The following is a 15,510-nucleotide window of genomic DNA, read 5'->3' on the forward strand; positions in this document are numbered from 1 at the left end:
TAAATTACAGGATTATTGTGACTTCAAAGTGGGGAGCCATGCAAAGGCGGATTGTTGTAATTAACTGCTGTCAAGTCGACTTCAGCTCATGGTGACCTATGAATGAATCCCCCTGTCAACAGCAACCTTGTTCAGGTCCTTGCAGACTCGGGAAAACCATGTCTTTTGTATTGAGTCCATCAGTCTGGAATTGGGTTCTCCTCTTTTCCTGCTGCCTTTATTATCCTTTCTAGGGATTCATGTCTGTTCATCATATGGGCAAAGATACAACAGTCTTGGTTTAGTCTGGGGAGAGTTGAAACTTGATTTGCTCTCGGACCCATTTAGTTGTCTTTTTTGCACTCTATGGTATCTCTTCTCTAGCACCATCTTTCAGATGAGTTGATTTTCTTCCTGTCTACTTTCTTCATTATCCAGCATTTACAACCATATGTAGAAATGGGAAATATAATGGCATGGGCAATTCTTAGTTTAGAATATATCTTTACATTTCAGGATCTTGTCTGGTTTCTTTTTCTTTTTATTAGTTTTTTTATTGGTTTTCTTAAGATACATCAATACATCAGTACCATCAACACTCTCATATTTCACACTTACAGTTCATTGCATCAACTGTATATGTATATATATCTTGTATGTTGTTTTAGTCACCAAAACAAAAAACAGGATCTTGTCTGGTTTCTTTGTACGAGAGTTGAATGGAAAGTAATGCCTCCACCTTCATTACTTGGTTTTGGATGGGAATATTTTAATAAATCAAATGCAGAAATAATCCTTAGAATATGCTCTTTAACTACCACTATTCACTTTTCCACAAAATCACCAGACAATTGGATACATTTCTGCCAACAATGAACAAGTTTTTTGAAGCCCTCATGGAAGAAGTCGACACTGTTTCCGCAACCAGTGTCTCATAGTACCCATCATGTACAGATCTTCCGATAGCCAAGCAAAGCAATAATGTGACCCACACATTCTTGTGAAATGCCGATTATGCTTGAAATTTCTCTGAGTGATACGACGAGCATCCTGAATCAATCTGTCAACCTTTTGCTTGTGAAAGTCGGTGGTTGCTGTCACAGGACATCCAACTCTTTGTTTTTCATGCAAGTCAGATGTTCCCACCTCAACATCTTTAAACTTACTCGCCCAACAACGCACAGTACTCACATCAACACAATCATCATAAACAGCTTGTACTCCTTTGGGGTGACACCTTTTGCTGTCAAGAATTCAATGACTACATGTTGCTTAAGTCGCATTGACCGACCATCTGCGCAGGGTTTCATATTTCACACTTTAACAACAAAAACCATTCAATGCTAAGGCTTCCCACCAAATGGAACTATAGAGGAGAGTCTACTGAACAAGTCAGTACCTGCTGCATACCAGTACTGCCATCTGTTGAGAAGTTATGAAGGTGGAGGCATTACTTTTCATTCAACCCTCGTATCTGCACTTCCAAGCTCTAGCCTTCATCTGGTTACAAAGTCACAAATAAATAAATGGCTAGAATACATTTGTTTTAAACCCAAAGAGAATTATCTTTTTCCAATTTATTTTCATGAACTTACAAAACATACTGTGGGCTTGGGGTCTATTCTTGTGTTCTTTCAGATGGCAAGCTAGGTACAGAGGAGAAATATTTCTCTGTTCTCCAGGCATTATGAAGAGTGGACACCTTCAACAAATGAAGGATATAGATAGGCACTTAACCCAAGGATCTGTCTAGGGATTTTTAATAATTCCTGTGGCAGAAATCCTCTCTGGAGACCAGCAAACAATGTAGAGTGAAACTTCTTGTTGAACAAAAGGAAACCGTTCCTCCCTCGTTTTTCTCTGGCTCCCAGAGCGCTCCCTTTAAGGCAGGCATGTTTCAACTGGCAGAGCTAAGTTAGCTAACTGGCAAAGTTCAGCTCCCAGACAGGCTGGTTTCACCTGGGTTTTACCTACCTGGAAGCATTCCATTTAATTCATACCTCAGAGGTGACTCCTTGCTTTTTAATGGTCATTCAACCTTCCCTGTTAATTGGCGTAAACACTGTGTCATTGACTAAGCAGTCCTGCAAATGTGACTGACTGTTGCCCGGGCTCCTCTTCCTTTTTTCTTGATGGAGGGTTTGGGGGAGCAGCTGTTCCTTCACAGTTGTAAAAGGAAAATTAATACCAGTGTTGGGTGAGAAGCGGAAGAAACAGCTGCTAATCCATTCCCTCCAATGTTGTGCTGTGGTTGACTCAGCTCAGCTGTTGAAAGTGCTGGTCCTTGAAACCCACAAACTAAAATGAATCTCATGTTCCAAGGATAACTTATAGTTTCTGCATGTCCCAGATAGAAAATAAAAACACTCTTAAAACAATCCAGGTTGCTGTTGCTTGCCTTCTGAGGTTTTCTGTTCAAAGCACTGTTACAAGACTTCATTGTTCTCCCTTCTTCCCATCCTCATTCAAGATGCACCTGTTTAGCCTCTTGATAAGTATAAGATGAAGACATCAATTTGCCTTTTTTGTTTTTAAATCAAAATCATGTTTTACTTACAATCTGCAAATACTAGGAACTCAGCTGCATTCTTACATTGGAAATTCTTAGTCTGTGTGAAGAAAATTGCATGCATCTGGTCATTCAGCAAAGCTCAATTCCCCTTTATATTGCTCAAATGTCAAACAACACAGGCTTGTCACAGGCAGGTATGTGGAATAAATAAGTGGCAATGAAAACCTCATTTTTTCAAGCGAAGAATCTGCCCATTTATTTAAGGGCAAATAGGAGTTGCTTTATTTTGTTGCCCAAATCTGAAAGTTTGGGATTTTTCAATGTTCTGTTAGTTGACATGATGGGGAGAGCAGAGCACCACATTGTGGCTGTGTTGTTCTCTTGTACATCTGAAATCAGCAAAGTTAAGTGGAATCTGACTGCAAATTGCATTTGGTAAACCAAAACAAATTTTTATCTGTTGAAACCCTGTCCAATTCAGATTTTTAATTCTCCAGTAATTCTCTAATAATTGTAACCTTACTTTTTTCTGATAAAATTGGCTGCGCTCTATAAAAGAGTATACCAATTTAAACATATGTACAGTATTTTTAAACTGCCAGAAGACTCTCCTTTGTATTTTCTTGGTTTAGGTTGTCTTCAGTGCTGCCATGTTTCCTGTACTAGATGTGTGCTTTTTCTGAGAATATGCTAGATTTGTCTTAAATCTTGTTGGGAGCTTCAATTAACCCCATTGACTCACGTTCAGGTCAAACATCCAGAATGGCTGAAACAGTGACACCTGATGGTTCAGTGTAACCAACATTTTAATGCACAAAGTTATTTAAAATATGCTATAAACCTAACTTCAAGTCTGTGTATAAGGTATATATGTAGCATAAATTAATTTCTTGTTTAGAATTTCTTGAAGATTGAACCCAAGATATCTCATCATTTATGTATTTAAAAATACAAGTACAGTTTTCCACAATTTTTTTTAAAAAACCTTTAAAATCCTAAACCTTTCTGTTCCCCCAAGCATTTCAAATAAGGGATACTCAACCTGTAATGGTTGACTTACTACATTCAGAAGCTTGCTTCAGTAGGGACCAATTGATTTTAGCACGCTAGCTGGGGCTAACAATTGAATGTATCCTACTATTCGTACATGCCATTCTTCAGGAGCAATTTGACTTATTGTTTGATAGTCCTGTACTTGAGCTGAGAAAAGGGATTTTTTTTTGCAGTGTGGCCATTGCATTCAGGGTATCTTAGATTATAAAGCAGAGCTTTCTAAAAATTTCATGTAGGTGATACACGTTTTTGACATGAATCATTTCGCAACACTTTAATTGAGCTTTCCTAGCAAACTGAAAGTTAAATCAACCCCTTAGAAGAGATACACGCACATACAAGAGATTAAAGTACATATATACATTATAATAACAAAATGTATGGAGACACAACAGATCTCATGAAAAGCTTTCATTTATATTTTTCAAAAGTATGTGACTTATTGCTTATTTCATGTGAGCTCAGAGATGATACACGGTTTGGAAATGTAAAGTAACATTTTCCCAGCACTGCTGTACTCTTCAAAATTCATTTCAAAATGACACTCAATACGGAAAAACCTCTCTGATCTTTATGTGTGGCTTCTCAAGTGCTGTGGAATAAGAATAGCAGAATGTATGTTTTGCAAAAATTGAGTCACTGACATTTCTTGTTAAAGAGTTTTTGGTAGCTAGGCTGATAGTACTTTAGACCAGTGGTTCCCAACCTTTGGACCTTCAGTTGTTTTGGACTTCAACTCCCAGAAATGCCAGCCAACTTGCCAGCTGTTAGGAATTGTGGGAACTGAAGTCCAAAACATCTGGAGAACCAAGGGTTGGAAATCACTGCTTTAGACCATGGAGCAGTGGTTCTCAATCTGTGAGTCCCGAGGTGTTTTGGCCCACACTCCCAAAAATCCCAGCCAGTTTACCAGCTGTTAGGATTTCTGGGAGTTGAAGGCCAAAACATCTGGGGACCCACAGGTTGAGAACCACTGCCATAAAGGGTACAAATAGATGCAAAAGTTGTTCAACACTATTTAGAGAGTCAGCAGCGCCTGTTTATTTGTAAGTCTGCTTCCTGAGAGAAAGATTCTCAAAAGGCTTCTGAATAAGAACATACTATCTTTCCTCCTAAAAAGATGTGTTTATGTGTTGGTCCTGATAATATGTCTGCTTGCATTTCTAGAATGATGCAGTCCAGAAGAAAGAATGGAAATGGTCTGGGAAATTCTGGGAGCTTGGAACAAAACCCCAATGTTTCTAAGCCCTGGTTAGACCATGGGCCCTTCCAGACAGGCCCAATATCCCAGGATCTGGTCCCAGGTTTTCTGTTTATCCCAGATTATCTGGCAGTGTGGACTCATATAATCCAGTTTAAAGCAGAAAAGCTGGGATTAGATCCTGGGCTATAGGGCCTGTTTGGAAGGGCCCTAGATGTAACTGGCTATGTAGATTGTGTTCAAGGCATCTACAGGTGATGCCTCCACAGCAGTCAGTTCTTACATCTGGCTGTGTTCACAGAGGATGCTGTGACTTTCCTGGCAGTGTATGATTGATTGCTTGCTGCAAGACACAAAGTGAAAATTAGAGAGATCAGGGAGTATTATCAAACATCTGAAAACTGATTTACTCAGGCCCAAGCTGTATGGGCTGTCTGGGGGAAAGATTGTATTCAATGTCACATTTTCCAAAGGGGTTTAAACATTTGTTTGCAAATTGGTTTTCAAAGGAGCAGCATTTCAGCCATGGAGTAAAAATTATTGAAATCTTTAGTTCTGTCAGACTTCATCTGAGAGTGTAATTTATCTTGACTTACTTCATCCCAACCAAGGATATGTGTATATTATGAAGGGATGCATTATTCCTAGAGAAATGAATTACTTTTGTTTGCTTTGCTCTACACCATAGTGCTTGCTTTATTTTACGCAGCCAATGCTTTGTTTCTTTGTGTTTCCCCCAGACGGTTGAACATGGCTTTCCGCATCAGCCTAGCGCCCTGGGCTACAGCTCTTTCCTTCATCTTATGGCTATTGGAACTCGGTCGGGAGCCATCAAACTGTATCCTTTTATTTAGTTATGGAACTGCGTAATGCCTTCAGCAATGACAGGTAGGTCAAATCGGTAGTGATGTGCATAGCATTCATGTAGCAGAGGCTAGATAACTGTGATAATGCATTCATGCTGTGGCTGTGAACATCCAGCTAGTAATGGACTAATTTTCCACATAGGGTAGCAGAGGGCTATGTAAGATCAAGCCCTACTGATCAGGATTCATATGGATTTAGAGGTGCTAAAACATCTGAGGCCTTTGGAGATCAGGAGTATAAGAGTTTTACTACCTTTTTTCTTGATGTGTGTGTGTATCTTTGGAATGCTGACCATCAGTATGAGAAGACTGTCATAGGCTAGTCTCTAAAGGGGTAGACTCCCCTTTCCTTAGCCATGGGAAAATCAGAGAACAGAAGGTCTAATTCCCTGCAAGTGGCAAGGAACCATTTTTAGTTAGTGGGTATCTGGGATTTTTGTTGTGTTTCCCTAGTGAGTTATTGGTTTCAAAGCATCTTTGGAATGTAATCTGTTTATTCCAACTTTCTAAACTATGCTTTAAGAAGGCTGATCTAAGATATGATACCAAGAAACTCTTCTTGCATAGAATAAAAGTTGCTTAAACTCTGTTAAATCTTGGAGTAATTTTGGCTACTTGGTTCCTTCCTTTTCCAGGGGGAGGGAAGGGGAAAGTGGAGCAGAAGGCACTAGGGAGTACGTGGGTAAGAGCAGGGATCACCTGTTGGCTAGGACAGGAAAAGCTGTGACATTGATATTATTTATTGTTATTATTTTATTATTACTATTAGTATTAGTATGTTTATTACCTTTCTTCTCTATAAAAAAGATTTTAAGCGGCTTATAGTAAAACCAATGCAATACGATTTAAAACCTAAAAATATAAAAACATTTAAAACAGAATAAAATATTAATGGTATTAAAAAATAAACAATTTAAAACCTTCAAATCCTTAATGTGGCCAGGCTAAAAAATTATGGTCTAGTGGAAAGAGGTACTTGAAGATAAAAGGCTTTATCTTCTACATACCAAGTCTGCTTTAAGTATCCTGGCAAAGAGGAAATACACAGCCCACTGTATGTCATCTGAAATTTGAGTCATAAATAAATATTTGGCGTTTGTGTGTTGATAACCCTAAAATACTGGGGACACAGACAGATACTGAGTACTTTAAAGGCTCCTCTCTTTAATTTAGACTCCACAGTAGCATTCTTTCTTTCATCTAGACCCCAAAATAGCATGCAGTTCAGACCCAGAAAGAGGGGAAAGAGACGAAGCAGCCACGGCTCCATCATGGCTATAGCTGGAAGCAGATGAAAGGGCCGCCACCGCCATCCCAAGTGCCCTGGTCTCAGAGGGAGAGGATGAGACTGTATCTGCTGGAATTAATCCCTTATGTCTGCCAGTCCCTTTTCCTTTTGTATTATACCTTAATTAGATTGTAAACCTGAGGGCGGGGAACTATTGAATTAACAATTCTGAGTGCTTTCATGGCTGAAGAATGGGATATAAATAACACTGGCCAACACACATTTTGATGCCTCAAATGTTAAACCAGTGTCTATTTGACCTGCCGATTCTAAAAATGCCATCAGTTTCTCCCTATCAGCTCTAGTTTTTGTTGGGCTGTGTAATCGCTGTTAAACCTTCCATAAAACAGCTCATATTCCCTGGTAGTCTCTCTCTTCCCTTCTCCCCCCCCTCCCCCCGGTTTTAACTGTATGAATAAATTTCAATAAAAATTATATATAAAAATATTCCCTGGTAGTCAGTCAAAAAAGCATAAATGTAATGCCCAGTTTAGTTGAATTCTTATTCCATCTCTGGAAAAGAGAACCTGAGTCCATTGCATGGCAGCTTCCAGCAAAGTTTCTCTTCAAGCAGACTCTTGCAGACCAAGAATGGGGCATCTATTTCCTGGGTTGTGGATCAAACAGGAATTGCTACTTTGGGAAGCAATTCTGAGGATACACAGCCTTCCACCATCTCGTCTTGCTCTACTTTGAAAATGCTGCACAAGCACATGGGAGTGAAGAAAGCATGCTCTCCAAGTATTTAAATGAAGACCAGGCAGATGTGTAGGTAGTAAACTGTCTGCTACCACATTGCACAAAAGATTTTCAGACAACCTCTGAGGATGCCTGCTATAGATGTGGGTGAAATGTCAGGAGAGAATGCTTCTGGCACATGGCCATACAGCCTGGAAAACTCACAGCAACCCAGATTTTCAGACAAGCTGCTCATCCCATAGTATAAATCAAGTGGGTCAATTTCTGTAGTGACATCAGCCTAATTCTAGATGCAGTATTATTCTAGGACAATTTGCTAGAAGCATACCCCACCCAACCCCCAAATCCCCCAGTGTTCTCGTAAATACTATTGACCTCAACCAGTCATTCAGCTATGGTGCTCCAGGGGTAGAGTTCATGGGCTTACATGAAGAAACCAACACTGTTATGCAAATACATTTCATTCCTGGTCAGGTGAGTAGAATTTGGGTAATTTTTTCTATATTTTGCAATCAGATATCTAAGATGTTATTGGCTGATGACATGAATTTTGTCACTAGCCTACATATAAAACACAAGAAATATACTGATGTTGGTGAATAGGTAAGAACATCTGTTTTATGTCTTGCTTTTAACCTTGATCTGATTTGTAGCTATGTACCCATCTGTGTCCTTTATTTAGGAGAGCCCCTGTTAATTCTACCCAAAACCTCTGGCTGAGATATTTTCAATATTAGGAGAACTCCTGGTTGGTTTTGGCTCAGCTCCACTGTTGCCTCTTTCAGTTTTATTGTGGGGACATGAGAGAAGTCTCCCATAGGATGATAAAACATCAAAAATATCCGGGTGTCCCCTGGGCAACGTCCTTGCAGATAGCCAATTCTCTCACACCATAAGCGACCTGCAATTTCTCAAGTTGGTCCTGACATTTTAAAAAATCATAGCTGTAACCTGGAAACTGCCATTCACGAATCAGACAAGGTATGAGGGTGCCTTCAAGGTTAATGGATCATACAGTTTTGAAGGGTGGAGTCTGAATTTATGCAGCAATTGACATGCTCTTCTGAAAGCTTTTGCAGCCTTTCAGATCTGTAATTTGCATATCTTCCAAGAATGCTGCTCTACCACCATTTGCTTATTTTCCTGCTCTTTTTTCATATAGCTGGTGGCCACACAACTTATTATGCTAAAAGAAATTAGAATTTTGGTTAGTATCCCATATGAATAGCATAGGTCCTGTGTGGATAATCTCAATGAAGAGTGAAAACCTGTCAGGACCCAGGCTGCAGAGCACCAATAACCACGCACAGAGGCCAGAATCTATCTAATATCTTTATTAAGGGAATATATAAAGTCAATAAAAACAAGTGTAGAATATAGTTCAGAAATAGACCTTTCAGGAAAGGTCAAATATAGTCCAGGAAAACAATGTCCAATATATGATATTAAGGTCCAAAGTTATAATCCACTTCACCGAAACACACACTATTTGGCAAGCAATAGTGTGGGGAACTGTCCATAGTCTTTGAGGCTTAAGGTAAATCCGAAGGAATGGAAAACAAGGCTTGAATCCGAGAAACAGGGTCCGTGGTTTAAAACGCAAGGCAAGGCAAGACTTGAGACTTAACAAGGTCCAACTTGAAACAAGGCAAACGAGGAACAAGAAATGAGTCCATAGAAATCCGTGGAACAAGGCAGGGCTGGGAACTTGATTCAGGAGCTGGGAACTGGAGTACGAAGTCCACACACGATCTCGCTCCACGAGCTGACGAATTGACTCCGCAAGGTTCCTACGAGGGCAAACACCTAAATAGGATCTCGTTTTCCCGCCAAAGAACACTTCTCTGGGGAACCAGAACCGAAAACCATTCTGTGTCCAGATGCATGACTCCCTAAAGTTTCCCAAGGGAAACAGACTTAATCAGCTAATTGCCTGGCAGCTATCTTGGCGCTCCGGCGAGTCGCCTCTTGAGCACCTCTTTGTTGTTTATAATAATCTCGGCGAGAAAATGGGGGAGATTTCCGCTCAAGGCTTGTTTGGCTGACTTCTGGAGGGCAAATATCCTGCAGGTGCAAGGGCTCCAATTCTGGCTGAAACGGTGGGAAACCCAAGTTTTCCTCTTCATCTGTCACAATAATACTAGGAACAGGACTACATGGCCCATGAGACATCACAAAACCTGTGTAGGTAGTTGAACAGTAAATGCAGTGTCAAGTCTACAGATTTGGTACATACAGTATACAGCAGCAGTTGCTCACTGTCTTTCTCTGTATATGTATCTTCAAGTTGCCTGTTAATTTATGGCAATTTCATAAATTTCACAGGGGTTTCTTACAGAAGGAATCCTCAGAGGTGATTTTCCTGGGTCCTTCCTCTGAAATATAGCTCTCAGCATTATTAATTGATGGTTTTCCATTGAAGTATCAACCAAGATTCACCTTACTTAGGACTCATCTACAGTGCAATATAAAAGCCAGATTATCTGCTTTGAACTGGATTATATGGCAGTGTAGACTAATATAACCCAGTTCAAAGTAGATAATCTGGATTTATATTGCATTGTAGATGGGGCCTTAGTCTGCATATTTGCTGCACTATAAACATACATACTATTTCCTTTGTACAAGTGGCTCTCCATTTACAAAAGAAGGCCTTCTGTAGTTTAACATAAAATTTGAGTTGAAGCAGCTCTTTGCCTAGAGCTGAGCATGTTGTCTCTCCCAGAAACTGATTCCACACTTCATTGAATATAACATCCCAGTATAATTATCCAATGGACCTACATGAAATATTTCAGTAAAACAAAGATTTGCATTTTTGGAAAAAAAGAAACAGAAGCAAAACTGTGGCATGATTTAGCAGAAAAGGCTTTGTCTCTAAAATGTGAGGAAACAAGAAGTTTGTGGATCAGGCAAGAAGAAAATGTTCAAAGTAGGGAGCGACAACGAAGTGTTGAAATACCCATGGGAAAAATTGCCTGTTCTTCTGGGTGTGGTTCAACAGGTTGATTTTGACTACCTTAATATTGGTTAGGGTTGGGCTTGTCACAAATATTCTGGGGCACCACTCCTTTTAGAATGAAGTCAGATGTAAAAAATGCAAGGGAAGAGGAGAGTATCTGAACACACCACGTAATTCCAAACAGGGTGGAGAAATCTCCTTTGCTGAAATGATGACAAATTAAGACAAAGTATAAAATCAGCAATTCAGAAATTGGTAGGTATATGTTTGGATCGCAGTCAGTTAAATTTAACAGACAATTGAGTGAGAACTTTTTAACTGCTCAGTAATTATATTAAGCAAGACACTGTGAAGAAGCCTGAAACGACCATGCGTTTGCTTAGTTCACTCACTTGTGTGATGTAAAATAAGAAGGAAACCCAACGCAACTTGGATGAATTGATAATTGTATGATATCTGACAGTCATAGAGGTTTGAAATTTATGCCATGGCAGTTTAGAAAAAGCTTTGCTTGAAAGGGTTTAGGAGACAGAATACTCAGAGGATATGTATTAGAACTTCAGCATGTAAATTGGATTTTGCAGTAGCTTGATAATATCCTATAGCTGACTTGATACATACTATATAAGTGAATGTGTTTAGTCAAATTTACGAAGTTCTATTTAAAAGACAAAAACACACAGTTGACATTAAAGTACATATAAATTCAGACAGTGTGGAAAAGAGGGACTGAATTTAAAATCTGTTCTTTGTCAGAATTCAGACGTCAGGCTTTGGAAAGCTTTTTGCATATTTTGATATTTTGATTCAGCTTTGATATACTTTGCTTCAAACACTTTGATTAAAGGCCTTGTAGCCATTTCTTCAATAAATACCCTTTCTCCTTGATGTTATATATTGTTGTTATTGTTGTGGTTCTTCCTAGTGGATTCTGACAAAGGATGACCCTATCATAACCATTTTTTTCAAGCTATATTTAGAGGAGATTTGCTATTGGCCTTCCTCTAAAGCAGTGATTCTCAAGCTTTGGGCTGCGGCCCAGCAGTAGGCCATGAGAATGAAAATCTGGTCCATGAACCTCCTTCCTCTTTATTTCTATATTTTATTTAATGTCCGCTCCTTTCTGCAGAGCTAACCATTACATTTGATAGATCACATCCACTCTAGATTATTAAATATGGTTTTCTGTGGGCAAGCAGATGACGACTACTGGAATGCATATATTCTATATCAGAAACTAGAGCTGATGTGGTCTATCCAATGCAATTTTCTGAATCAGCATCTCAAATAAACAAACCAAATTTAAAGTTGACCAAAAACTGATTCTTAACTATTTTGGAACTAATGTTGGAGAGTGGTCCCTGGTCAAAGTGGACCCTGGTTAAAAAAAGGTTGGGAACCACTGCTCTAAAGCTTTTGAGAGTATTATGTGGGTTTTTATGCCTAAATTGGGCATTTGAACTTTGATTTTCCCTCTGTCAAGCTGCTATACCACACTGATGCCTATCCCACTTCCTATAGTGTCCCTATCTCTTTTTGAATGCATATCAGCCATAAGACAAGGTCCAAAATACCTCTTGTGGTGTGCCTTTATTTGGCAAAGCAGAAAGGCAGAATAATGTGTGCAAGTTTTCAAACTCTCTAGGCCCTTCCATTACATATATTAGTCTTTCCAAAAATAGACAGAAGAAGTGAAATTGAGAGAAGGGAATGACTTGTTTAAAGCCTCATTGTCTGATTGATGCATCAAGATGTTATGGGAATAGCTCTTCCACATTGGTCCTCTTTTGAGTTCGCCTCTTAACCCTTCAGGCATCACCACTGAAATCTAAACAGGTTTTCTCTCTCTCTCTAATTTTATTCCTTCCTGTTTGGGAATTTATTTTAGATATGGGAATTTATTTTAGCTGGGTCTTGTATTGTGGTGTAACAATTTTGATTGATCAGGAATATGGCTCTTGAAATGTTATTACACTTAATGCTGTGCTAAAAACGATGTGTTCAATCCATATTTTTCAGTGCCGTTTAGTGACACTGCTGGATGACAACAGCTTGCACTTGTGGACCCTGAAGCAGTCCAACAGCAATTTATCTGAGCTTCAGGAGGAAAGGCACTTCACGCTCCGAGGACCTCCTGGGTAATTGGGACAAAGGCAGGCTTGGAAGCACAGTCTTCATGCAGTGTTGTTTACCTTTCAAATTTGTTTAAGCTTTCATAAAATGATAAATTATTTTGATAGCCTGTTCTTTTTTAAAAATCTGAGATGGGAGGGGGGTGTTGAAAAAGAAATCTGAGCTTTTTTTCTTTTTCTGGAGGCAGTTGTGTTCTGACTGAGCCTTGACTTAGGGCTAATGGTCTTCTTAGATGTAGTTTGAATGGGCTGCCAAGTTGTAGTAAAAGAATGCAGCCATTGTGATTTATGGGGAGTTTGGTTGCTAAAAGGGACTTTCTGACCAGTATAGTTTGTATAGGATGTGAAACTATATAATGTTTACTATAAAATGGGAAACCTTTTGCCCTCACAATGTTTCAGACTTCAATCCCCACAGTTCTTGAATCTTTAACCTTTTAAGATTCTGTATTTTCTCTTCATCTTCCATGTACAGATCCCCTCCAAGTGCCACCCAGGTGACTGCGATCCTCGCCCATTCCTCGCAGGAGCTTCTGTACCTCGGCACTGAGAGCGGCAATGTCTTTGTGGTGGAGATTCCATCTTTCAGAGTGCTGGAAGACCAGACTATCTGTCCAGAAGTTGTACTGCAATGGTAAACACAGACAATTGGAGTTAGGCAGTCTATGCAAGGACTCTTGGTTGTGATGCTGAATGCATAAACTAGAAGCAGTTAAAAAACCAGAATCTCTTGTTAGATCCCTTGATGATTTGTAGAATCCTAGCTGCTGTTGTTTCCTTAGTAGATCCTGTAAGGCTGAAGTCTTTCTTCCCCAGAATTGAAGTACAGATTGAAGTACAGTAGAGTCTCACTTATCCAACATAAACAGGCCGGCAGAATGTTGGATAAGCGAATATGTTGGATAATAAGGAGGCATTAAGGAAAAGCCTATTAAACATCAAATTAGGTTATTATTTTATAAATAAAGCACCAAAATATCATGTTATACAACAAATTTGACAGAAAAAGTAGTTCAATACGCAGTAATGCTATGTAGTAATTACTGTATTTACGAATTTAGCACCAAAATATCACGATGTATTAAAACATTGACTACAAAAATGCATTGGATAATCCAGAACATTGGATAAGCGAGTGTTGGATAAGTGAGACTCTACTGTAGTTGTTTTCCACATTCTCATGAAGCAATGCAGATTGGGTATCCCTTATTTGAAATGCTTGGAACCAGATTCTATGATTCTAAGTGTTTTCCTTCCATATTTGTGTTTTTCATATTTTAAAATATAACATTTACATAATGAGATCTTGAAAATTGAACCCATTTCATATATTCCTTATACACATAGTCTAAGATTAATTTTATACAACATTTTAAAGAAATGCATGCACAACTTAAAGTTTGTATACATTGAACAATCAGAAAGCCATTCATGTGACCAATTTTAGATTTTGAAATATCCAGGATTTAGGAATTTTAAATAAAGGATACACATCCTGTAATATTGTTGCTGCCTCTTTGACTGCCCTTGGAATGAAAATACCTTCTCTGCAGTTTAATTGGAATTCATTCTTGTTGCAAAGGAAACCACAAGTTGCTCTGGCCAATCTGAATTCCAATCTCTCAGGCTGGTTGGTCTGTGTGGATGATGAGGCTCCCTTATCTTAGGTGCTAGCCCTGCAGGGTCATAATTTTGGATTTTGTGCATGGGGAGGGAAACCCAGATGGGCTTAAAGACCTGTTAATCTGGGAACATGTTGGAGATTTATTAATTGAAGGTTCTTTTTGTAGCTGTAGCAGGGTTAGCAGTTCAGGTTATTTTTTTCATTGTTTTGAAATATGCACACCATGTTGCTGTGTGTGTCTTCAAATTATTTCTAATTTATAGTGACCCTAAGTCCACCCTATTACAGGGTTTTCCTGGAAGGTTGGTTCGGGGGGGGGGGGGTTGGTCTTTTCCTTCCTCTGAGGCTGAGAGTATGTGTTTTGCCCACACACCATAGTGTATTCGGGTTATTATTTTGTATGTTTTGGCATATGATTCCTGCATATTGCCCAGAGTTATAAGATGGGGCTGGGACCTCTGTCCTCCAGTTGTTACTAGACTGTAGTTGTTACCATGCTTGATCTTTAGCCATACTGGCGGCTGTTGATGGGAGTTAGTTCTGCACCTTTAGAGAACCACAGGTTCCCCCATCCTTGTAGAATGCTCCAGTATTGGGGAAAGGTACCATCTTAAATTGCCACCAGAGCAGTGGGCACCATGGCAGTGGGCACCATGTGGCTGAGGCTTGAATAGCAGCATATTACTAGGTTTTCTATATGATTGTCTGGTCAAAGAAAATAGTTTGGTTGCAGGATTTCAACAGTTATTTCTTTTTATATTTTGCTTAATCTTTTGACTCACAGTAGCATCATGATGATGTGGATTTCATTTTTATATTTCCATTCATTTCCTTGCAGTGTGCCAGAAGATTATCGAAACAGACGGTCACTCGAATTAGTAGAAGCCTTACGGGAACATCCCCGGAACCCCAACCAGATCTTAATCGGATACAGCAGAGGCCTCATTGTTCTCTGGGACCTGATAAATAACAAAGCAACACATCATTTCCTTGCCAGTCAGGTATTTGGTACATTCTACTGGCTCTGGACTGGGGATGGAAATGTCTGTATCTCTGGAAAAAGAGATCAGGGAAGTCAGCTTAACTTGTGTTATGTGTTCCACACAGTCAGAGAGTCCTATTCCTCTCTTAGAGAAATGAAGAAGCCATATTGGGGTTAGATAGAGCTGGATCACTAAATGTTTCCCCACTTGC

The 15,510-nt window shown here is 39.3% G+C and overlaps 1 protein-coding gene across 3 annotated transcripts in view; it reads left to right on the forward strand.

Moving 5' to 3' along the window:
* llgl2 (LLGL scribble cell polarity complex component 2) overlaps positions 1-15,510 on the forward strand; it is a 77,439-nt gene that overhangs the window by 27,740 nt on the left and 34,189 nt on the right. For all 3 annotated transcript variants that reach the window (XM_003217208.4, XM_016991344.2, XM_016991345.2), the window contains exons 3-7: positions 5,486-5,583; positions 7,991-8,072; positions 12,580-12,698; positions 13,168-13,326; positions 15,155-15,317. In XM_003217208.4, the coding sequence (XP_003217256.1) occupies positions 5,486-5,583; positions 7,991-8,072; positions 12,580-12,698; positions 13,168-13,326; positions 15,155-15,317 (621 nt within the window). The remainder of the gene's footprint in view (positions 1-5,485; positions 5,584-7,990; positions 8,073-12,579; positions 12,699-13,167; positions 13,327-15,154; positions 15,318-15,510) is intronic.

Source organism: Anolis carolinensis, chromosome 2 (genome assembly GCF_035594765.1).
Source record: "Anolis carolinensis isolate JA03-04 chromosome 2, rAnoCar3.1.pri, whole genome shotgun sequence".
NCBI classification, from domain to species: domain Eukaryota; kingdom Metazoa; phylum Chordata; class Lepidosauria; order Squamata; family Dactyloidae; genus Anolis; species Anolis carolinensis.